This window comes from Pseudoliparis swirei, chromosome 5 (genome assembly GCF_029220125.1).
Source record: "Pseudoliparis swirei isolate HS2019 ecotype Mariana Trench chromosome 5, NWPU_hadal_v1, whole genome shotgun sequence".
Lineage (NCBI taxonomy): Eukaryota > Metazoa > Chordata > Actinopteri > Perciformes > Liparidae > Pseudoliparis > Pseudoliparis swirei.
The window spans coordinates 20,999,665-21,025,411 of record NC_079392.1 but is presented as its reverse complement, the minus strand read 5'-3'; the positions used below and the strand labels follow the sequence as shown (position 1 = coordinate 21,025,411).

Genomic DNA, 25,747 nt, shown 5'->3' with positions numbered 1-25,747 from the left:
ACGAGTCTGTTGTTAATACATTTAACAGATCTTTATTTCCAATTTAATGTGATGTCGACACTAATACCCACTGTCTCCTTATCCCTGGCTACTATTGTCTTTCATATCAGCAAGATGAAATTACTTAACTGTATCTAGAGTATTATATCACTTATGAGAACAAAGAGTGCAAGCAAGCAGTACCTCTTTGTTCTGTAAATAATACCGCTTTGTTCTGTACACATTGTATTTTGTTGTTCTGTTTGTGATACAAAAATAAAAAAACGACAGAAAATGGGTTGTGTTTTTTAGTTACTTATCATGTCATCTTAAATTACAATAGAAATATCAGTATGTACAAGAATGTTATTCTTCTCAGTAGTTGTCATGCCCGATACAAACTGATCGTAAACATCCCAATGCCACTAAATTGGGTTAGTTTATTTCAGCTATATCTACAAAACTAAATAGAATAAAGAAAAATAATTTGAATCAATTTGCAGTCATTTAAATATAATTTGTTCCCAATATAGTTCGGAGAGTTGATAAAACTATATTGAAAGTACATTTCCTTCACCATTAAAAAAAATCAAACTGACTTTTTGTCTTGAATCCTAAACCTTGATCTAATCATGAATAAATCAGCAGTGCTCTTATTCCAACACTTGAGACACCATCTGAGTTTCCAGGTTTTGGACACTGTTGCTGAAACACAGCCTTTCAAATAACCTTGCCACCAACATGATGAGAAGTGACCCCTTTCTGTCTTATCATCAATCATGACAATTGTTTGTTCATATACAGATTATTATTTGAGCGTAATTATGATGTCCATGTCGCTAGGTGTTTGTAGTCAAGCATGGCAGATAGATAGAGGAGCAGCAGAGGACATCCACAAACAGGAAGACTTTGGGGGTTCCCGTTCAGAGCTTCTTCACTCACAAAAGATGCAACAGGCGGACAAGCACGCAGTCCTTCGCTGCTCGGCATGAATGGCCTTTTTGTTCAAGCTCAAGTACTGTTGGAGCCTGTCCCACAAGCCAGGAGGAGAAAAGGAGGGAGTCTGGCTTTCTAAAGGACACATTCTTCTGTCCTCTTAAAACGGGACAATTTGCGGAAAATGTGCCATTTACAGTATATAAATGTAAAGAACATCTCTCACTGCAACTCTGATGCTTTAACTCTGGAGCGTTTGCATGGCTGGCTGATTTACAAAGCTCTGTGCAAAAGCCATTACATATAACAGGATTGCAGATTTCATTATTTCTTCAGAAGGAGACGGAAAGAGAGCATTCCACATGACGAAATGTGTGTCTTCAATATTTCAATAGGTTTCAAGGAAAGGAAAAAATGTAAAACATACAATAACATTTTCACTTGCTATGAGAAACACAGGGTACCACATCGTATGTGTAAAAGTGAATCCAACATATAAATAATGTTAATCAATTTAGGTCCTCCTGGTTTTGATCAAATATCTAAATAAACCTTTCAAATGTTCCACAATACAAAACAGTCTCATAGTCCTCATGGACCCTGTGGTGACTTTGATGATATGATATGATATGTACCTGATGTCAAACACAACTACTCAAGTCATTTCATCAATAATCTTTGATTTAAATTAAAAGAGGTGGGAGAGCTTTGTACCAACCAGGTGCTGCTGGCCAGGTGGAGTTAGTGTCGGTAATTTATTTGGGGGGTATTTGGGACACCACCCTGAACTGGGCACGTTTTATCCAGGGGTAGTCGTGGAGGCAATATGCAGGATAAACTACACACATGGTAAGTTTGTTTCCTACCCGTGTGTGCCCCTTACGGGTGGGCACTGTGCAAGACAAACAAGGGCACTGTGCAAGACAAACAAGCCTGCTATAAGTAATGTTTCATTAATATAGGCACTTTTCTCATCATAATATATATCTCTGGGAAAGGGAGTATCAAACCTGTCTTATTCAGTCAGGGCTGCAGTCCCCCAAAAGGGCAGCACACATGAGGAAAACAAGCATCCATCTTCCCCTACCCCTCTGATAATAAATAAATAAAAATCACCCGCCCATGGGTTGGCCTGAGTGTAACATTGTAGGACTATAGTCAGAGTAGCTGCTCTAGTGTGCCCTTCTCAGTCTGTTAAGGGCTGGTGGGAGAATGGATGCCATTCTCCCCCACGTCCTTGGCCTTGTGCAGAGCAGCTTGAATACGGAAGTGTGTCCGGGATTCCATCGAGTAGTGCTTGTAATTTTGCCTGAAATAGAGCAAACAGTCATTAAAATTTTTTATAAAAATAGCACCAGGGGTAAACCTCAATCTAATTCCTAATTTTAGACAGGCATTGTAACAAACCCATGAATCCCACGTATGTTTTATACTCAGGTAAAAATACAACTTTGTCATTTTTTAAACATCCATTGTGAGTTGTGTTGGTTTTCGAGATTTATCGAGATTTATCGAAAACCAAAAAGAATAATTGGTTTGCCATTTATAATTTTCAAAACAATATCAAAGGGATGATCTTTAAGTAAACACTGGAAAAAAGGGGTGCATTTTTTATTCAAACAGCTTCTCTGTGAGCAAAGTTAATTTGAATATGTTTTGCTTGTGGACAAACTTACATTGCGGTTTCTAAGAGGTTGATAGCTTCAGCTTTCCTGCCTTGCTCCAGACACAGCAGGCCATGCTCCAGCAGGGCATTGGGAACCAGGTAGTGGTCGTACTTGATCTGAGACTCACTGCGGATAACGTCAAAACACAGTGGTTACAGTGTTTGCGTGGTTTGGCTGGGCGTGCGTATTCTGTACATGTCTGTGCACATCACTAAGAGAGGCTTACTTGCAGAGCACGAGGGTAAAGTATTGCTCGGCTTCCTCTTGACGCCCCAGGTGTTTGAGACACAGTCCCTTCAAGAGGCTCAGCAGACACTGGTCGTCTACGGTGAACTCAGACCCTGACAGACACACAACAGGACAGATCACACACAAAAAGTCCAGCAATTATGGATACACATTGAAAAGGAATATATCTAAAGATTATATAATTATCTGAGATGCACACAGTAAAAGTAGCATCAGTATAACATCTAATATAAAGACAATAACATGTTAGCATATACTAATATCAACACAAAGTCAAATGAGAATTTCTAATTCATGAGAAGGATCCTCTTGGCTCCAGTAAATCATTTTTCATACTTGGGGTGCTGTCCAGTTTAACTTGTTCCTCGCCCAGTGTCTTCAGCATGTCTTCGGTCAGGTCTTTGTGTTTCCCAATGACTGTGTAGCCGTTCCATATGTACATCATCTCCTAGACACCCCAAATACACATAAACAACTATGTGAAAATCAGATCATTGTTATTGACAGAGCCAAACATTAAACAATATTATCTCTGTGGCAAAGCTCATCTATCTTTATGGATTTGACCTTAACAAAGGTTATTATTGTAACACTAATTCTATGAACACAGTTGGAGCTTTTATAAATGCCTACGGTACAATAACACAGCAACTCAAGGAGCGCCAGAATAGTTAAAGGGCTCCACCTTTGCTCACAGTGTAAGGTTGACCAGGTTTATCTATTTCATTCACACAGTGAGTATTGTTCCCTGTCAACCTTCAACAGCCTTCGCTACAGGCTGAAATCTATATACCGTACCTCTTAACCCTGGTTCTGTGAGCACAGGGTTACAATATAACAGCTATTTTTCCAGCCTGAACCAGAAGGGGCTGGTGAGTCCATCCTGATTGACCTCAGCATGAGAATGACAGAGCTTGTTATAGGACACCACCTTTGTGAAACAAAACTATTCAAGATTTCACTTATATTTTTTGATCCACTGTCTTCAAAGACACAATGTGCACGCTGTTGTTACTGTGTAAACATCCCGTCATGTTACAAGTAAAGCGGTCCAGTACGGACCAGTGGAGGAGCGGGAAGAGCAATTGGATTTTCTGCAAGGTAGCGACGGGCTTTCCTGATAGCAAACTTCTCAGTTGGTAAAGATTTCCCCGCTATCTTCTGCTTCAGCCCTGGGACCTGCCTGAAATGAAATAAAGTAAACACATACGTATCAGCAGTATGGAGAACATATCATGTATTCTATATCTGCTAAAAAATGCTGACAGTGAAATCAAATGTTTAATTGGTGGAACATTTTGGATGCTGTGTACCGTCAATAAAACACTTGGAAAACATTTCTGAACATATTAAGTTCATTATAACTAGCAAAGACAGCCTGTTTCTAGAAGAAGAGTTGCTATCACAGATATAATTGTATAACTGTCCCAGTGAATCATCTCTATTTCTCTGTGGTTGCTGCGAGTGGTTTCAGTGGCACTAAGCTCCGAGTTCACACCTGAACAGAGTGAGCGCAGTCTCCCCGAAGGTGAGGCAGTCATCCGGAGTCAGCATACTGAGGTATGCCGCTTTCATATACGCATAAGTAGCCTGAAGGAAGGAAAGACGAGTTACTACTGCATCACCATCTTTCCGTTATAAATTAGATGAGACAAAGCTATCACATCATAAACTATTCTTATAATAATAATATGACGATATTAGTCACGACAAGCTGCTGAGAGGGTTCTCCGTCCTTCTAAATCGTACAAAATGTAATTCAGTTTATTTTTCATTCTCAAAAATTGAATGAATTTTGCTTTGTACATTGTTGCTGCCGGATGAAAACACTGCAACTAACGAGGTGAGGGCGAGAGTGGGACTGACTGAACTTGACAACGTGAGTGCCAAGAATTAAATCAGCAAGTAAATAGTTTTTACGGTGTGCCTTAAAACACAGAGACGCTGATATGTATCTTAAAATGATTACATGCTTCTCTAGAAGCTGAGAAAAGGTCAACAATATTCCTGTTTATGAATACAAATTTGATAAATCCATGTTTTTTGTTACACTAAGACTAAGATTGCCGTCAAATCCCACACCACGACGGCCCACCTTGGACCAAGTGTTCTCCTTGCTCAGCAGGTCAGCGTAGAAGTAGGCCATCTTCCAGTGCCTCTTGTATGTGAAGCACCACATCAGCTCCCAGTAACACATGTGGTGGAACTGCTTCCACTGCTGCTGGACCTCGCAGCACTCCTCAAAACGCTTGATAGCCTGTAGAAATACAAACCATTTAGGGTCTCAGCTCACTCAGAGGGCCTCGTTTGGTTTACTTTATCAGGCGATGAGGACAAAGTCAGTTGAAGGACGTTAAGATGTATTTTTTCCACGTTGAAATGTTTCTCGTTGTTCCTGCCATATTTTAGAATTAATCATAGCCATACAGTAGTCGTATGTGGGATGTGGTTCTTTACATTTTTTATTATTCTTGCTATTTTGTTTGTTTGAAAATGTGATCCAGTGCTAGATGTGAAGTCATCAACTCAAACATTTGTGATCCAGTAGAAATGTTGTAAAAGTAGCAAATGGTTCCACATTTGCAAGATAAACCCCAATTCCTCATGTCTCGAATATTTGTGAATAAAAGATGACAAAACATCAGTAGTCACAGAGGGACACATTAGTAAAGAGATGTGTCCGGTCACGTAGTCTTACAGGAAGGATGACTCACAATCTAAAGAGTTCTCTGTAAAAGATTCAACACATCCTTTTGCAGACTCTTGCACTTAAATTAAAATAGAATCTCACAGATATCAATATATTTGTAATGCATGATGTATAAAAACTAACATTTCCCCATGAGAAGTGCAGTGCTGACTGTGTATAGAAATGACGGGCACTCACAGCATCCAAGTTGCCTTTGATCTCTTCTATTCGACCAGCGAAGAACAAGAAGATGGATCCCTAGGAAGAACACCAGCCACAGTACGTTTGGAAACAATTCTAATTATGCAGGATTTAAAAAAAAAAATAGTTGGTTTAATTCTGGCAAACCGTGGGATATTTTTCGAGATATGGTTGCAGCAGTTTCTCTGCATCTTCAACGTCTCCTTCTCCAGTGCCTGCAAGACAAAACATAACACAACCAGCTCAGATCCCTGCCTCTTGTTGTTGATGGTTGCAGCTGCATGTGAGTCTCACCGAGGATGAAGCTCATGAAGGTGTGATAGCAGAGCAGCAGCATGTTGCAAAGAAAGGACCGGAATGTGCTTCCTACCGAGCCCTCCACAAGCTGCTGAAGACCGAACTCCTACGTAAACATAAACACACAAACACAAACACAAACACACACACAGACGTGGAAACAAGAGTGGCTTGAATTTTGCATAATTTCAGGGTAGATCTGCCACAAACACCATATGAAGACATTTGTATTGACATATGTATATGTATATTACAGGATATACAAGTTTACTGTGTTAAGATCATGTTGGCATAATTTGAGATCTCAGAAGTCTATGTAGTCGATGTCTTTATTTTATATGATGAATACATCAAGAGATATTTGGACCAAAATGATAGTTAAAATAACTTTCCAGATTATTTTGTCTGGGGGTTGCATGAGATAAATCAATAGTGACAGAATAAAATTTATTTTTAAATAAAGTAACTTTTGATCCAGAGAAATGGTCATAAAGTATCACAATCAAAGCAATATCTAACCCATTCATATGCCAAGTTGTAGAAGTTTCGCTTCACTAAGTGAACTAAGGTTCAGCACTGTCAACACAGTACTCGTCATATGAGCTTCACAACAAACAGGAAAGATTTACTGTGAATCAATGAACCAGTGAAGTTGAAATGACAGCTTACGCCGTCCACATGCGCTCCTCATTGCCCACAGCACAGACCCATCACAGAACAACCACTGCCCCATCAAACATCTCTGAATCGACCCATTACACCCTCAGTCCAGCCCGCTGCTCCTTCTTTCAGCCTTAAATGGCGCCCACATGTCAGCAGAACTCACCTTGTTACCAGTGAAGCCGACAAACTCCAGCAGCTTGAGCGTCCGCATGGGCAACATGGAAATCATCTGCAGGAAGTAGACAAGCAGTGCAATTGAAAGGCCAGCAGCAGGTTTACACAGGCGTCGTCCTTTCTTTGTCATTAGGACGCCAGTGGTCTCCAAAGAAATGATCTTGACCTTCATAAACATACTGTAAAAGGGACACGGGTTGTAGAGTAACTACAGTTGTCTTAAAACTTCTACTGCAAATAAGTGGAACAGGTGAACAACAACAAGAACACGTGGAAATGAGGAGCACCAAACGCTAAACACACACTGCTATTCTGCATGTTAAGTTAGCTGATCTTGCTATTTATTCATATATTGTTCTTTATGGGCTTCTGTTTAGTTCATATAGTTCAGACTTGATACTTTCGAGAAGACCTGTGTCCCACAATTCATGACGTGAACAACTTTTCTTTGGCCCATGTATTAGATTAGATTAGATTAGATATTCGTTTATTAGTCCCACAGTGGGTACATTTCAGGATCACTTTTTAAGAGCATTAATAAAAAATAAAACACAAAACACAATAACAATACTAAAATACTAAATATACAGAGGAAACCAAATATATCCACAAGGCAGTGACCAAAGTGAATTTCCAGCAGGTTAAAATGTCCAGGAATTAAAAATGATTAAGTAGATATCGAGTAGAGAAGTAGAGCCTTCTTACTTACTAGATTAAAGGCTCCGACTCCCAGTTTAACACCACCCTCAAAATGGCAGTGGTTTTCCCCCCGAGAGTATCCAGGAGACTGGAGGATCGTGTGAAGCTCTCTGTGCGGTAAAGAAGAAGGACGAAGATTAAGAGGGAAAACGGCAGGGTTTCACAAGGTGAGGAAGGAGAGCAAGAGAAATGAACAGATGAGAAGAGAATCATATGCTGGACTCTCACTTGTATGTCTGGTAGCTGTTCCTGACTTTGATTCCCCCTTTGATGAAACTGATCATGGTTTCATCCTGAACAAGGGAGCAGGAGGGGTTAAGAGAAGAAGATATGAGTTTAAACAAACATGAAAGCTTCAGAGGCGTCAGATTCAATGGGAGCCTGTCTAGTTTATCCTGACCTGAAGGAAGGTGAGTGCTGCCCTCTGCAGGAGACACTCAGCGTAGCAAACCTCAGCATGAAGCTCCTCTGAGGGAAACATGATTACATCACAGTTATCTGGAGTCAGAGTAATGGCCAAACACACATATATATATATATACATATACACACACACAAACACACACACTCATCCCGTCAGCTCAGGACTTTACTGACCCTCTGTGAAGTTCTTGGAGAAGCTCGACTTCTTGCGGTACCTGATTGAGGAAGCACAAAATGCAAAACCATCATGAGTATTTAGTGGGCTTGTTCCACTGACAATCTTCAGGATTGTATTTCAGCAGCACAGCACCAGCATGTCCTGCTTTTTTTTTTGCTTATCTTGTTTCTATGCAAATCAGTGACTCAGCCTATTTCCAGCAATCACAGGATGCGAAGCTGCCGCCAGGTGAAGTTACAACAAGGTGCTGACCGTGCATTAATATTAAATCATAACATTTAAAGGGAAACTGCAGCTCTGACCTCTGATCAGTGTTGGTCTGAAGATGAGCAGGTGTCTATGTGTGGGTGTATATGAGATGTACCATTAGTCCAGCACTAAGTCATGAGGAGGAATTGACAAACATTTGTGACATTGGTCAACGGCACTCTTATCAGTTTTTCTTAGTAAAACTGAATGAGATGTTTCTTTAAAAATGTAACTTATGTTTGTAACTAAACTGGCTTTGTTTTAGGTCTGACGAGTTTTCAGGAGAAACAATTCCCTTCTGCAACTGACTGGAGAGGAAGTAGAAAACAACCCTGTCACAGTTTATCTGCTGGTCATTGGGGCATTATTACACTCCAGTGTTGTGGGGAAGTCTCACCGCTGACAGACGGCCTGAGCCTCTTTCATGGTGTTTCCCGCAGTCAGGATGTGTTGGGGGTCAAAGGTCATCATGGCCTGCATCTCCAGGATGGTGGCATAGGTCAGAGCGTGATACATGCTGTCTTTGGTTCTATTAAAAGGGCAAAACACAATGGATGTTTTTATTTATATTGCCGGAAGAAGGGAAAGATGTCTAACAATCAGCAGTCAGTGGGCTGAAAGAGAAGTTGGAAAGGTGAGAAAAAGGAGTCAGATATGTGATTGAATGCATAGATGACTGAAGCCCCACCATTAGACAAACAAATGAGTGTCTATTCATACCTGCGGTTTTTGGCGTGTCACATCACACCCTGTTTGTGTTCAACCTGCTTCTTGCATGTTTAAAGAGTTTAAAGTGCCTCACACATTTTATCAGTAGGTGTACTTGTTTCAGTTATTAGAGCTTGATGTTCCAGTTTTAAGCCATTAAAGCAACAATGCGAAATGCACCTACAAGCAAATTTAATTTTGTATTGATTTTAGTGGTCCCTGTGGACGAAAGTCCCTTTAGAAAACCTTTTCATTTTACAGCAGCAGGACAGTCTGTTCCATCCAGTCCTGGTTCTCCTGGCCTCACTTCAGGGGGCAAAGCAACACCGTCTGGGCCTCCAGCAGCGTGATGGACTGGCGGAGCAGCGAGACAACGCTCTGCTCGCGGCCAGAGGAGAAAAAGGCTGTTGCTGGTTGCTGCCGGAGGCCCCGCTGTCGTCTGGGATGAAGGACTTTTCCGGTGATCCTGCATGATTCCATCTAATTGTGTGACCCAGTGGCACAGATGACAAGCATTAACAATAATACAGCCAATCTTCTAAATCTCTCATTTACTTTTGGAGGTCATAAAGAGCCCTTAGTACACTGACCAGTAAAAAAACTAAAAACATGGGTGGGTTGAATAACTTAATATACTCTGTATGTAGCTCTATATTGTATTACTCACACACAAAAACCCACACAAAGAAATAGCAGAATAATAAAGGAAGAGGTGTGTAGAGAAGAATGCTGTTGGCCTGCATCACTAGGATCGTCCTTCAATCAGAGGATCGGCGGTTCGATCCCTGGGTAGCACATGTCGATGTGTCCTTAGGCAAGACACTTAACCCCAAAATTGCTCCCGTAGCTGTGCCTACGATGTATGAATGTGTGTGAATGTTAATTCAGTTTCAATTCAATTCAGTTTATTTGTATAGCCCAATTTCACAAATTACAAATTTGTCTCGGAGTGCTTTACAATCTGTACACATAGACATCCCTGCCCCAAAACCTCGCATCGGACCAGGAAAAACTCCCAAATAACCCTTCAGGGGGAAAAAAGGGAAGAAACCTTCAGGAGAGCAACAGAGGAGGATCCCTCTCCAGGATGGACAGGTGCAATAGATGTCATGTGTACAGAAGGACAGATTTAGAGTTAAAATACATTCAATGAATGTGACAGAGTGTATGAACAGTTCATAGTAGGCATATTCCACGATGGAGACCTCCACGATCCATCAGGCAGATGGCGGTAGAGAGGAGTGGGCGGAGTCTCAACAGTGGGCGGAGTCTCAACAGGATAGTGGCGTAGTCAGTAGCAGGAATTCCACGACCCAGACCTCGATGATCCATCAGACAGATAGGATCTATGCCGTCTCATAGGGTCCGATGACCCCATGAGACGTGAAGTCACAAGGACTCCGGGGAGAAAGCAGAGTTAGTAACGTGTGATTGAGAGATGAAAATTCATCCCTAAGGAGAGAAAAAAGAGGAGATAGGTACTCAGTGCATCCTAAAACGTCCCCCGGCAGCTATAAGCCTATAGCAGCATATCAAGGGGCTGGACCAGGTGAACCTGATTCAGCCCTAACTATAAGCTCTGTCAAAGAGGAAGGTCTTAAGTCTACTCTTAAATGAGGTGACTGTGTCTGCCTCCCGGACTGAAATTGGAAGCTGGTTCCATAAAAGAGGAGCTTGATAACTAAAGGCTCTGGCTCCCATTCTACTTTTTAAGACTCTAGGAACTACAAGTAGTCCCGCATTTAGTGAGCGTAGCTCTCTAGTCGGGCAATATGGTACTACAAGCTCCTTAAGATATGATGGTGCATCACCAATCAAGGCTTTGTACGTTAAGAGAATAATTTTAAAAGTGATTCTTGATTTTACTGGGAGCCAGTGCAGAGCAGCTAGTGCAGGAGTGATGTGATCTCTTTTCTTAGTTTTAGTGAGAACACGAGCTGCAGCATTCTGGATCAACTGGAGGGACCTAAGAGACTTATTAGAGCAGCCTGATAATAAGGAGTTGCAGTAATCCAGTCTAGAAGTAACGAACGCATGAACCAATTTTTCTGCATCCTTTTGAGACAAGATGTGCCTGATTTTTGAAATATTACGTAGATGAAAGAATGCAGTCCTTGAGATTTGCTTTACGTGGGAGTTAAAGGACAAGTCCCGATCAAAGATAATGCCAAGATTCTTTACAGTGGTGTTGGATGCCAGGGCAATGCCGTCTACAGAAACCACATCACCAGATAATTGATCTCTGAGGTGCTCAGGGCCGATTAAAATTACTTCGGTTTTGTCTGAGTTTAACATCAAGAAGTTGCAGATCATCCATGTTTTTATGTCTTTAAGACATGCTTGAATTTTACTTAGTTGGTTGGTTTCCTCTGGTTTTATCGATAGATATAGTTGAGTATCATCTGCATAGCAATGAAAGTTTATGGAATGTTTCCTGATAATATTGCCCAAAGGAAGCATGTATAAGGTAAATAAAATTGGTCCAAGCACAGAACCTTGTGGAACTCCGTGACTAACGTCGGTGGTTATCGAGGCGTCATCGTTTACAAATACAAACTGAGATCGATCTGATAAATAGGATTTAAACCAACTTAGTGCCGTGCCTAAAATGCCAATCGACTGCTCCAGTCTCTGTAACAGGATGTCATGGTCAATGGTGTCGAATGCAGCACTAAGGTCTAACAAGACCAGTACAGAGATGAGTCCTTTATCTGCTGCCATTAAGAGGTCATTTGTAATTTCCACCAGTGCTGTCTATGTGCTGTGGTGTTTTCTAAATCCTGACTGAAACTCCTCAAATAAACAATTATGATGTAGAAAGTCACACAACTGATTTGCGACCACTTTCTCAAGGATCTTGGAGAGGAAAGGGAGGTTAGAGATCGGTCTGTAGTTAGCCAACACCTCTGGATTAGTCACTGCTGACGTCCCATCACTGTATGAATGTGTTAGTTACTGTTGACATGCAGGTGGAACCTTAGCTCCTCCCATTAGTGTATGAATGGGTGGGAATTATGTAATGTAGTGTTAAAGTGCTTTGAGCGGTCGGAAGACTAGAAAAGCACTGCACAGGACCATTTAACACTTTGAGCTTCAACCAGTTACTAGTGTGAATGGATTTTTCAACTCATGGAAAATTGTAAAAAAAAGTAATGTTTAGTAAGTTAAGTAACAGTCATAAAATTGCAGCAATAAATCAGTTTTTTTATTGGTAGAGTTTAGAGATTCAACTCTTTACCTGAGGGAATCAATCGTATTCATTCTAATCCAATCGGTAAACAAGACTGAACGAAGCACACAGCAGAGAGTCAGAGAGGGCGGAGGAAGAAGGAGAGAGATTTGCCTGCCTTACATTTCCATTGCATCAGCCGTATGCAAGACGACAGCAGGGAAACCATTGAGATGGAGCAGTGAGGTTAATTGAATTGTTTGTAGCCATTCCCAAAGTGACTGATAATTCCAAATAGTTTACAGCAGCACTCAGATATTTCTCATCCCAGGGCTCAGAGACACAAAGGTCCTAACCAGTCTGACAGCACTAAAGCCGTGTGTCCCACATATTTTCACCAGAATGTTCCATGATGCAAGAGAAGAGTTATTTTGTTCTTAGAGAAACGCAGATGTGGGTGTGCATCTTGTCTGCGCTTCAGGAACAATTATGAGGTTACAGCACATGGTGACTAGTGGCTCACTGGGTAGAGCACAGTGGTCCCAACTTGAGTCTGGCCTGGGGCCTTTGTTGCATGACATCCCCTCTCTCCCAAGACTTTCCTGTCTATCACTATCACTAGCAAAATAAAGCAGAAAAGACCCCCGAAAAACTTCCTGGAATTAGCAGCTAAGTTCCAAAGTTTGATGTGAACTCTTTGAATGAGTCACAGAAGCTACAGGCACAGCATATCTATCGCCCTGGTCAATTGCTGTATTGCATACAGGATGTATGCAATACTCCTACAGTACATCTCCTGCGTCCACTTCCTGCTATGGGTGTGAGGAATGAGGTAGGACAAGAGGCATAATGACAGATTAAGACGAGATATACGTTTGAACAGAGAACTGACAAATTAAACCATACCTGCTGTGAGATTCCTCCTAGCTAGCAGGCATGTTTATAACATGTTGAGTCTGCAGTGGCTCCTTGACTACGACTCAGAGGAGGAGACACTTAAAGCCTGGGTCTTAAATATCTGTACCCTATCAGGGAGTAGCAAGTTTAAGAGAGCGCCCGATTTATAGACCTATAATACGTGGGATGAGTTGTTCACAATCTCTAGTCAGACATATTAAAGCAAATATACACTTTAAAACCACAACACAGCACATAAAACAACTCTATCTTCCCACGAGAGAATACGACATCTTCAATACACTTTCAATGGTTGATTCTTTTCACAGACATGCTCTGCATCCATTCTGTTTGTTCAGTGAATCAGTGTCTTGCTCAAAGACACTTGAGCATGTGGGTGACTACCAACCATCCCTTAAAAGGCTGACACAATCGACCAGCTCAACGACATGCACCCCTCTCTCTTGTCAATGAGCAATTCAAATCAATATGTCAAAAAATGTGCACTAATGTCTTTAAGACCGAGGTGATCTGAAGATTCAACATCCCTCAATATTGCATGTTGCAATTTCCTTCGACAGTCACACTCCTGCAGCCAGAATTTGAGACTTTAAACTGACCATGGGTGTGAGCGTAAGTGCATTCACCCCGTCTTCGTCCCAGAGCATGCTGGAATACGCCGCCATTGACCACAAACAGTAACGTATGGGTAAAAGTAGATTGATAAAAGTACATGCAGATGATGAAAGCTCTGAAAGAGTCTCTCCAGTATTTTATTTCGAGTTTGTGTGAGTGTGTGTGCGTTCTGTGGAGACTCACAGCTGGAGGAAGGGGAAAACACACATGGACTAAAGTAGAACAAACAGACATTGAGGGGGATGAGGGAACTCAGGGCTGCATGTGCCCCCAGTCTTTCAGATTAGCTCTCTCAAGATGCAGCAGATGTCATCACACCTCACAGAATATTACATACGTCTGCTTTAAGCCATCACCTTCTTCTCTGTGCAGCAAAGAGGAAAATATTGGAGGAGTTTGTGTGTGTTATAAGGTTTTATGTAAAGCCAAACACAATAAAGTCCTCCCTCAATTTGATCAGAGTGCAGCATTCAAATGTAAAACACGAAGCAAGAATACCTGGAAGATCCCCATGTACTAACTCCTATAGGATAGACGTATCTTATCTCTTAAGTATTAATGTGCAATGGTTTCTGTCTACTGTACTTCTGCATGTGTCAAATCCAACCATCTGGGCTCAAACTGCTACAAATATGATCATATTTACAACTTCTGTTTGTTCAGGGGAACCTTCAGTGACTGAAAGAGGCAAACACAGCCCAAGACAGCACAGACAGAGCTGTGGGAGGAATATCGCTGAGCTGACAGACAGCATCTCGAGATGTTGCATTTAAACAGATTTTCAAGAACTAAATACCAAAACATATGATTATGAAGAAAGGTCTGTCTCTTTGCAACAGCCTATTCATGGAATGTTGCAATGTAAAAGCTGGAAGTTATTCTTCATTCTTGATGTAAGTCGGGCCTGAAAAGAAGAAACTGGGTCTAAGGAGTGCGCTGAAGTCCCAGAGTACATAAACAACGGAATGTAATATTGAAGATGTGATAAAGTTTTCTTACGATAGAGTAACTTGATGAACAAGTGTTGGAAGAGAAAAGGTGGGGAATGAATCCAGAGAGAGAAATGTGAATGTAGGACAAAGCAGCATTGGAAGCATGTAAAACCTCCGGCCACGGAATAATCAAATCAGCAAACACACTTGTTCCTTTAGCCCTCCCTGGTGTGAGCACTCTATCTGTTTCTGACCTGTTACTGGGCCCAGGAACAGGTATTTACATTATGAAGTTATTGAGTGGGTATTGATTTGAAATTGGAACTGAAAGCATTAAAAAGTAATTGGAAGGCACAACATTGACAGTGAGGTTTTCCTACCGACTGACAATGGCAAACAATTGAAAGTATTAGCTGAGGAACATTGTTATTAATAAACAAAGGTAATTCAGTAATGCACTACAGTTTGGTTTTGTTTGTTAATTTAATTTAATATTATTGTCTTTGTATATATTGCATTTTTCTTATTATTATATTAAAAAATTGTTATATAGTGTGCATTGTTCAGCTGTAGCAAAGAAAGTTTACCTTGCAGGATTAATAAAGTATCTATCTATGTATCTATCTATTTATCTATCTATCTATATAACAAGAGATTGTGTTGAATCATCTTCAAAACAGAAGCAATGGAAGTCTTTGTGACATTAAAGCATGTCCTATAATACACTTCCCTGCCTTAAAATCTGAATACTGCTTCAACTTTTGAGTGAGACGAGCTCATCTGTTAAAAGTATAAACAGGACCAGGAGTCTGTTCTCACAGAGGGGCCTTGAGCTGAGAGCTAACGTGTTCACAGTCAATGCTAACATGCTGATGTTTAGTTGCGATAATGTTTATGTTCACCATGTTAGTTTTTACTAATTAGCACTAAAACCATATAGGCCTTTATTATAGTATGAAAAGCACAGATGTTGCTAATAACGTTACAACGTCTCTGTTCTGACCCTGTAACATGTTAGTGTGACAGTGAGCCCACATGCACAATAGGACCCTGAAACTGAAGCAGCTCAATGGACTTTATCATAAGTTATATTGTATACATCTGTGCTTCAGCTATACGTCCAAATGTATGGTATGAAAAAGCATTATTGCACATGAATGCAGTTTGCTGTTAGTTTGCTGTTCACCTTCTAACACCTGCGAGTGCAAAAATACCTATAAAATACAGTTGCTTGCATGCATATTATCAGTTGTTTGTCTCTTAAAAGCACAATGCCAGGTAGGTCAGAGCTGAGAACAGCAGTTATCAGCTCGTGGTTGAGGTTGTTCTCGTACCTGGATTTAAGCCGAGCCTGTGCCTGCTCAAACTCGTTTCTGAGGAACAGATCCAGGGCGACCATGCAGTCCTCCAGAGCCAGCGACAGGTCTGATCGCGAGCACCTGCAGACAAACAGACAACATCTGAATGAGAAAAGATAGCAGCTACAGGTCTGACGAGAGCCAAACTGCCAAACTGAGCAACATTTAGGCGGGACAAAAATACATTTGAAATATCGGTTTGCAAAAAATGATACTCTTGTTGGATGTGTTTGTATTGGACAAAGTGATCCCACATAGAGACTGGGATCTTGATAGGCTCAGTTTACTCCGTTCTACTCCTCTACTTCATCACAAGAGAAACAGAAACACAGGCAGGGTGAGCTTAAGTCACGGTTCTTCTACATGCATCCACTTTTATAGAAATACATGCTCAGGGAGTAGTTTTCTTATTATTTTTACAATATCCTCTTATCCATTAAATGTGAAGAACAGATGTTGTTGCTGCCTTAAATACGTTTCTAGTAAAGACAGCTTCCTGTTGTAAGCTGTCTGATTTACTGTAAATGATTGTTGATGATGTTGCTGTGTTAGGAGTTCATGACACAGTTCACATGCTCCTCACGGGATGACTGTACAATGTGGCCACCCTGATCATCACAAGGCTCCCTGCTCTTGGACTTCACTCACTGTACTGATAATGGATCTATTTGAGTGTCCGTTTTATTCCTTCCCTTTAGTGTGAGAACAGCACACAGCATGTGGAAAATCATATTAAATTAATAAAGTTGATGGTAAATTTGAAACGTTGAGGTTATTCAGCCTGAAGCTAATACATTTCTTTTATATGGATCATGACTTGATTTTTATACATTTTTCTTATGATTCAGTTTGTTGCCATTCATGTTAATTTGTGTCATGCAATGTATGAAAAAGTGGCTTTTCTTTTGTTTCTTTGTTACGTTACTGATGTGTATTTTTTGTGAAATAGGAACCTGATTTCTATTTTGTTTTATTTTGAATTGCAGTTTGGTTTTGTGCTTGGAGCTTCCAGGCCACCGTATTGATCACATGAGCATGACAATTATTTCCTGTTAGTCAGTCAGTTAGTGTTAATTTCAGAGCAAACAACAATGCTGAAGAATAGGAGAGCAGGAATTGACCAAACAAAATGAAGACTAGTGTGTAAGTCCAGTCTCGACTAATAGACAGCATTCACTTGACATTCCTGCCCATTAGGAACACAGAGGAACTATAGACCTAGCGCGCACACACACACACACACACACACACACACACACACACCCCCCCCTGGCTAATGACATGCGGATGACTTCGGTGTTCACCATATGAGCAGCAGCAAGCCGAACTTCCTCATAACAGCACACGATTTACAATGACGAGTCAGCAAAAAATAGGTTCAGTATGTGTCTTTAGTTGTTCACACAATCGAGGTTTCACAAAACCAACAGAAAAACAAAAAGCAAATAGAACCCAATAATGGGAAATTGTTTTATTATATACATTTATACAAGAAAATCAGAATTGTGTTATAAAAAAATGATCTATCAATAAATGAAGAGCACTACAAGAAACAACACACTGTAATAATTAACTTAATTTCATTCATAAATTATATTCTACTATTAATATCACAATGAGATATAAAGGGATTCAAAAAAGCAACAATACTACACCAGGCTATTAAAGGGAGGTGTCATACTGCACAATGTGAGTATGTGTTTATATATATATATATTTCTTTATTCCAGACTCATGAGTCCACAAAACAACAAACAAAAATACAACAACAATATATAAAATACAATACAATACGAGGACAGTTACAATCATTGCAGCTAAAAAGTCACTCGTGGTTAACACTTGTTCCATTGCTTCCAGAAACAAGAGAAATACCTTGTATCACTCTGTGATGGGTCAGTCAAGGCTTTTATAATTAAATTCTCTTTGCCATTTAATCAACATTTAAATGTAGGCCTATATCTAAAATTCCTCAACACAGCATGGAAAGTGGCAACATTACGAGTCACAAACATCTGACTCGCACTTGTCATTGGTGTTAAGGATAATGCAAAATCCCAGCTCCGACTAACTCCAACCAATCCAACCAGAGCGGCCTAAACTGCGTCGAACCCAGCGATGTGTGAAAGCAAGCGCAGCGATCAACATCAGGTTTGTCTTGTTAAGCTAACTAAGCAGGTGTTTCACTGTGATGACTCAACATTGACGAGATCCATTCAGCTTCACTCATAGAAATAGAATAGGAGTAGAAAGGACATTGAAGTGTTATCCGAAGGTCATTTGAATCGTGCAAAAGAAAATGATCAGTTGTTATGGTGAGAACAAGAAAGGTTGTAGCTCAGAAGAAAGCCGGCAGCTAGTCAGCAAGTTAGGGTGGTAGATCGTTAGCTTGGTCGGTCGTTAGCTTAGTAGCTTGATAGCTTGGTAGGTCGTTGGCTTGGTAGCTCGTTAGCTTAGTAGCTTGATAGGTTGTTGGCTTGGTAGCTCGTTAGCTTGGTAGCTTGTCCTTCTCTGGAACAGTGGTTGAGTTAGTGAGTATATCAAGAGGGGTATTTTATCATAGACTTCTATACAAATTACTTATTTTTGCAACCAGTGGGGTCGCCCTCTGCTAGCTATTAAAAAGATTGCAAGTTGAATGCAATTCCGCATTGGCTTAATTTTTCAGAACCGGAGGTTGCCGCCTGGTGGTGACTGCAATCCCTCCAATCAACGAGTCCACAACTTGCCGTAAGTCGGTTTAGTTTATCGGGAAGTCAGCGCGCAACAGAGCGCACAAACATAAAAATGGCCACCACGCTGACCATCCTGCTACATTGATTTGATTACTCGCTCGAGTCTAATCACCTGTTAGATTCAGAGGACAAGCATAGCATCATGAACAATAAATGCCAATAAGTATTAAGGGAGTATGGTGTTATGGAGAGCTTATTTATTCACCTGGCTGTAACCAGCATGTGCAAGTGCACGTAACACATTGCCTCTCCCTGATGGCCTGGTGCCTGTGTATTGTCACGCATCTGGCAATACGATACGTGTCATGATACAAGGGTTATGATTCAATCCCGCAATAGTAGTATATTGTGATTTAAAAAAATATAATTTTAGGAAAACTGTCATAAGAACACACTGGGGTGTTTTTCAAATCAGTAAAGGAATAGGAGTTACTATGCTGGCGAACAATCAGTACGTTGTTTCCTTATCGCTGGGAAATAACTCAACTGGTCCTGACGGAAAGAAAAAACAGACTGAAGACTGAAGAGGCCCGAGGATGCGGAAAAGAAACCAGATCCCAATCAGAGAGCAAAGATTATCACACAGTAAGTCTCCAGGAGAGAGTCCTAATAATCGAGTCCTAAAGTCGCGAATAATTGACAAGCGAAAGAAAGAAAAGACATGACAACCAGCACAATGAGGAGAGTCTGCTGGATTTAGGATGTGCAAAGCATACATTGTCAAAATAACCTCACTGAACTTCAAGTCAGCCGAAATTCTGGGGTGATTTCTCGAGAGAACAAATTGCACAATGATGATCATTATCAACGAGCCACACAAACACACACACAAAACACAACCACTTATCTTAAACACACCCATGCATGTGCTCATGAAACCTTCAATGCACACACACACACACACACACACACTTTCACTCCTCCAAGAGTGACGAAGCATTAGTTTATCAACTGCGGTTCAGAGCGTTCACTACATCTGTTCAGCTGGTTTTAAATGTTCCTCGTAGCTTTGAGCTGTGACACATAAGAGGCGAGCTGCCTCCATCGTCACACAAGCGAGTTTGTCCACATGCCTGAGTGTTACAGCGAGAACACGCACAAACAAAACACTTACAGCATCGGATAGAGGCCAACTGAATGACCGCCGTCATCTAAACACGCAGTAGCAAGTATCTTACCCATTTGATGCAGTCTCTTCCTCTTCTGACATTTTCATCTGGCAAACGTGTGTGTGTGTGTGTGTGTGTGTATGTGTGTATGAAAGAAAGAGAGCTAAAAATTTAGCCTAAGGCCTTTCCAGCAGTGTGATGGTCTACGTCTCTTTCTGTATCAGCAGCAACGAGAACAGCAGCAGCAGGAGGGCAGTCGGGTTTTGAAAGAGAGAGAGAGAGAGGGGGGGGGGGGGGGGGAAGAATAAAGGAGGGAGGGAGGAGAGAGAGAGGGAGATAGAGAGGAGGAGGAGGCAGCACCAACAGCAGATCTTAATAAGATTGGTATGACTATACACATGAGTGTAGAAAACACAATCTATCTGTGCAGCCTCTAACACACACACACACACGCGTGCAGGATAACATACAAAAGGCCTGTCCCACCTCTTCCGATCATCACCCTCATGTTACACACTGCAGTCTCTGCTCCGATTGGTTATTGCAAAGTCAGAGGCGGGTCTAAAGGCCCTCGTTTCATGGCCTAAAGATTTTTTATTAAGATGTGAATCAACAAAAGGAAGAAAGTGACAGCGAAAAGAAGAAATGTAAGAACAAGTAATGACGTTATCCCCGACACAAAACTTTAAAAGAGGTAAAGTGAGGTTCAAGAGAGAGAAGGAGGGAGTGCTGGTGCGTCGTGAGACTCTCAGCTGGCCCAGTGTGCTGCAGTGGCAGAGAGTAAACACTGCAGCGACCAGACTCCAGAAATAGAAGACATAGACGCGCACAAGACCTGACACAAAATCATGAATGAAAAATTGGCACAGCACCAAGACTTGTGTTCGATCCCCAGAAACTGCAGCTCACCAGTCTAACATTAGATGTGTTAGAATACGCTCTGTTATTTTATTCTTTTTGGCATGACAGAGCGTGGAAATCACAGTTGTAATTTATAACTTAATGTGGTTACACTCCATTTAGCTTTATTGTTCTGCCACTTTTAGTTCATAGATCATAAATGCTTTGGTGGAGCGGCAATCAGGATGAAATACATTGGTTTTAAACAAAGCATGTGTAAACATTGAGAACAGTTTGTTTTGGGCAATGCAAGTGTTTTGGAAATTTACATTTTGCTCAAGGGCTTTGCGATGTTACACTATTTTCACAGCTTTTACTCTTCTCATTAGAGTTTTTGTTTATTTGCCTCAGTCTGCTAATTGGTGGCTGAAATGACAATTATTTGTCTCAATAGATACCTTGGTTTGGTCTACAAAATGTCAGGAAATAAAAAACAAATAATCGTCTGTCAGGCCCGAGGCAAAACCCTCATCAGGAGAGATCACACTCACGTGACTGCAAAGCACTTTGGCGAGCGCAGAAACATGAAGGGAAATTCATTTATATGTATAGACTGTATAAAAGATGCTTCTCTGTTACTGTGTGTGCTGTGAGGAGCACAGACGGTCACGAGTTGAAGGTGGAGATAATTAGATTGGAATCGCAGCTTTCGTCATGGTGGAGAATTAGATTGGAAAAACAATATCATGACAGAAATGTCGCCGCTTCAAACGTTTTTGGGGCTTAATGTAATAATATTCAAACCTGTACCGCTGTGATGAAACACGCAATAGTAAATCATACTAACTACGTGTTGTTATCAGAACAACAGTGTTGTAATGACCATTAATAACATATTTATTACAATGAGATCAAATGTACCTTAAATTTAAAGTATATAAAACATTAGGACCATTTATATGTGCCTCTAAATCGTCGTCAATACGGCGACGGCTGAGTTAGCTGCTAACAGTGTTAACCTGAGGGGGGGGGGGGGGCTGCTGGGCCGACCCCGTGGGTCAGTGAACAACGATAACAACACACACAGGGGGAGAGTGACTTCTAAGGTAGACATTACTCATGTATATATCAAATTAATGAATAGTTTTTTGCTGCTATATTAATGCTCTGAATATTAAATATAGGACGTTTAATTCCTTACAGATTAAAATGGACGGAAGCGGTATTTTGTCTTCACATATAATTCGCAGCAAGAATTCCAATAGGCAAATTTACCAAAATGTCCAACTATTGCTTCAAATACCAGAAGGAAGTCTCCCTGACTGCCAACATGACTGCGACGACACGTTCCTGTCGGTACATGCTGCACAACATCAGGAGAATACGTGCTCTTCTTCCTCAGGAGGTACTGGCCCAGGCGCTGGTTATTTCACGCCTGCACTACTGTGATTCCGTCCTGGCAGGTCGACCTGCTCAGGCCATCCGACCTCTGCAGCTCATCTAGAATGCAGCAGCTCGACTGGTCTTCAGCCTCTCTTAATTCACCCACACTATCCGCTCCACCGATCCCTTCACTGGTTACCGCATCCACTTCAAAACATTGGTTCTTGTGTACCGTGATGCGAACGGTTCAGGCCCCGTCTACATCCAGGACGCGGTCTAACCTTACACCACAGCACCTTCACTCCGCTCGGCAACAGCCAATCGACTTGTGACTCCTTCACTTCGAGCTAATCACTCGACAAAATCAGGACTGTTTGCTGTTCTGGCTGCTCAGTGGTGGAACGAGCTCCCCACTGACATCAGGACGTCTCTACGTCTTCCACCGGAAACTAAAAACACATCTGTTCCGACTATATCTTGAATAAAAACAGATTAGCACTTGAATGGCACTTACTTATTGTACTTTTGTAGTTCGGCTTTCTTGAAGAAATGCTACTTTCTTGATTCTTTATGTTCTGAGTTTGTACTCATGGTTGATGCACTTATTGTAAGTCGCTTTGGATAAAAGCGTCTGCTAAATGTCATGAAATGAACTAAAAAGGAACTTGTAATGTGAACGTGCTACATTTAGCACCTTTATACCTGGATTTTGTTCAATATAAAATAGTTATGCTGATCATTCATGCTCTTTTTCCTTTAGTTCCAAACAGAAACAACTATCCTCTCCCTCAGGCTAACAATTCATTCTTCACATGCCCCGACAGAGAACGTGTGATTAATAAACTAATTCACTTTCATCTTGTCATAACTTGTGAGAGGGAGATAACACTCAGGTTCTCCCTGTCTGAATTACTTCGATGTCATTAATATGTCAAGAGGTCCTTTAACCCTCCTGTTATCTTAGGGTCAATTTGACCCCATTCAATGTTTAATGTCGGTGTTCTTTGGGGTCAATTTGACCCCAGGCTGTTTTTCACTGTGTCAAACATATAAGAAATATCAACTTTTTTATATATTTAAAGGGCTATTTAGGTAGTCAACAAACAAACATAAAGTACCTCACACTTAAACTTGGAAAACAATATTAATTCTAATAATTTTCTGGAGGTTTTAATTGCTGGGGTCAAATTGACCCCAAGGGTAAAATATGTCAGTAAATATAAAGGTAACAGGAGGGTTAAACATTGAATGGGGTCAAATTGACCCTAAGGTAACAGGAGGGTTAAGTCAGCTGTAATGTGCAATTTGTTCCTGGCAGCTCAATCTCACACAGGATTGCAAAAGAGATACGATTTATTTAGCAAACAGCAGGACAGCAGCAGGTTACTTCACTTGCCCATTTGATGGATTTGTTGATTGCGGAGCACCTTTGTTTTTCGAAAGCTGTAACCTGAAACAGAAGAACAAAATCGAGTCAGTTTATAGAAAAGAGGGACATCTCCAGGGATGAAAAGGCAGCTGAAAGGCCGGCTATTGTTTGGGGAACATGATCGTGAGAGCCATAGAAACGGGGACAGTGATATACGTGGACACTCCCAGGCTACAGGTGATGACATTACTGTGCATAGTAACGTGGCAGTTTTAGGGAAAGAATGTCTATGAAATGCGTCTGATGTGGGAACAGATTCTGGGAACGCTCTGGGGACCACACATCAAGTTTCACAGAAAGATGCAAAATAGTTACTTTGAAAAAAATAAATAATGTAAACTGTAACCCACGATATGCTTATGTCTTTGTGTCCTTCATTGGCTTTCAATTCAAAGAAACTCACCTGAAGTCTGTGATGATGGGATCCATTTCTGGACTGTTTACGACTGACAACCTGGGAGAAAAAAAAAGAGAAACAAGTCACTCTGTGTACGACAGCATGTCTGTAGAAACTAAAACACTCACGACTCACATGTATCAATACACTGTTAATAAGTGTGTTATTAGCACAGTGAGCTCACAGAGTTTGTTGTTTTGTGACTAAGGATAAATAAGGCTAAATAATAATATATGAAAATAACGTTAACATACTGGTTTGGGGACCCCGGGCCGTCGAGGATGTCCTTTGCATTGCTGGCATCCCTGTGAAGAGGTCAGAGGTGAATTTAGAGAGAACGTAAGAATGGATCTCATCGTGGTGTGAAGAGGAGGCGAGCGAGGATACTGGAAGTCTGATCTGAAGGTCTGAGGAGGACTCAAGAGTTTTGTACGGACAGTTTAAATCTAGGTTTTTCCCGGCATACTGTCGGGAATCTTCAGAGTATGTGATGAATAAAAAGACACAACATGATAAAAAGTAATAATGAAAGGGATGCACACTCAATATGGAATAAGAGAAGAGGTCAAACTATACAGCAAAAAAAAGAAAACATTAGAAAAAAGCCAAAAGGTTATCTAATTTGGTGTAAAGACATTAAGTTGTGGGACCACTGTTGGGTGTCCGGACCCCACAGGTCTGGAGCCACCTGATGAGATCATCACACCTCTAAAGAGATCTAAACGTTGCTTTTTATCCAAATTAATTATCATGTTTTATTTTACTTGAAGTAGTTTGGAACAGTGATCTTTGGGACATAAATAAAAGATACACTAGTACAGTTCACTGCTCCTGCTGGACCGCATCGTGAATGTAATGTTGCCGAACAGGCTGCAGACTGCCAGCTTCAGACTAACAAAGACTTCGATGGACCATGACACCGAACTGTGACAGTACCTGCACTATTTCCCCTGTTGACACACAGGGGGCAGACTCACTTTTCTATGGATCTGTTAGGTGTTGGGCTCCTTTATTTTCCTTATGAATGAGTAACTATGGCATGTTTGACTTTTATTACAGAACAGACACAAAGGGCTGAACTCATATCGCAGGAGAGACTGTAGCCTACGTGTGACATCTGAAGTGGATCGATGAGGGCCCAGAACAGGTTGTGTGCTACGCAACAATCTCAGAGAAAGACAAGTGTGATATCCACAAAGCAATTGCGATTACATTCTTGTCTTGAAAAGAGACACGTCGCGACACTGTCGGGACTTGCACAGATTCTCGCAAGCAGTTCCTCTATTTACTCACGTTTTGTGGTCCTTTTTCGTCAAGGTGCGTCTCAAGTTGGAAATAAAACTCATTCCACAGCTCTGAGATCCGGTGAAAGAGCAGAATATTACCGGGCAGAGCGGGCTCACACGGCGGGCATGGATGCAGGACAGACGGGGAGAAGGGGAGCAAACCTCGCAGAGTTCACAAGTGACGTGTGGCTACAGTCAGTCTTCCTCCTTCCTGACGTGGAAAGGTGTGTTGCTGCTGTCATCGTCATAATAAAGACTTTCTTATTTAAATGCACTGCCATTTAGCTGCTACAGGTCCTGGCTTCATGGTCCTAAAGCCAGCCAGATTACACACACCGTGAGTTTTAAAAACATGCTTATAAACAAACAAATATATATATTTATTTATATATATATATATATAAATATATTTGTATATATGTATGTCTATTTATATATGTATATATATATATTAATATATAGAG

General features: G+C 41.1%; 1 protein-coding gene across 1 annotated transcript; it reads right to left on the bottom strand.

Moving 5' to 3' along the window:
- Positions 1 to 272: 272 nt before the first annotated feature.
- Positions 273 to 25,482, bottom strand: ttc39a (tetratricopeptide repeat domain 39A). Its single transcript, XM_056415157.1, has 21 exons — positions 25,291 to 25,482; positions 24,252 to 24,302; positions 24,004 to 24,054; positions 23,568 to 23,621; positions 16,081 to 16,185; positions 8,802 to 8,933; positions 8,152 to 8,192; positions 7,955 to 8,022; positions 7,783 to 7,847; positions 7,565 to 7,664; positions 6,845 to 6,910; positions 6,016 to 6,124; positions 5,869 to 5,936; positions 5,719 to 5,778; positions 4,927 to 5,088; positions 4,330 to 4,421; positions 3,894 to 4,014; positions 3,168 to 3,279; positions 2,809 to 2,923; positions 2,592 to 2,708; positions 273 to 2,224 (listed from the first exon to the last, which is right to left on the bottom strand). The coding sequence occupies exons 1-21, from the start codon at positions 25,341 to 25,343 to the stop codon at positions 2,110 to 2,112; spliced, it is 1,857 nt and encodes a 618-aa protein (XP_056271132.1). The 5' UTR covers positions 25,344 to 25,482; the 3' UTR covers positions 273 to 2,109.
- Between the last annotated feature and the right edge of the window lie 265 nt (positions 25,483 to 25,747).

Coding starts and splice junctions, on each gene's coding strand:
- ttc39a (XM_056415157.1), bottom strand. CDS start 25,343: ATGAGTTTTATTTCCAACTTGAGACGCACCTTGACGAAAAAGGACCAC. Junction 4,015..4,329: donor ACTGCGCTCACTCTGTTCAG/GTGTGAACTCGG, acceptor ATTTCATTTCAG/GCAGGTCCCAGGGCTGAAGC. Junction 2,709..2,808: donor TTTACCCTCGTGCTCTGCAA/GTAAGCCTCTCT, acceptor CGTTATCCGCAG/TGAGTCTCAGATCAAGTACG.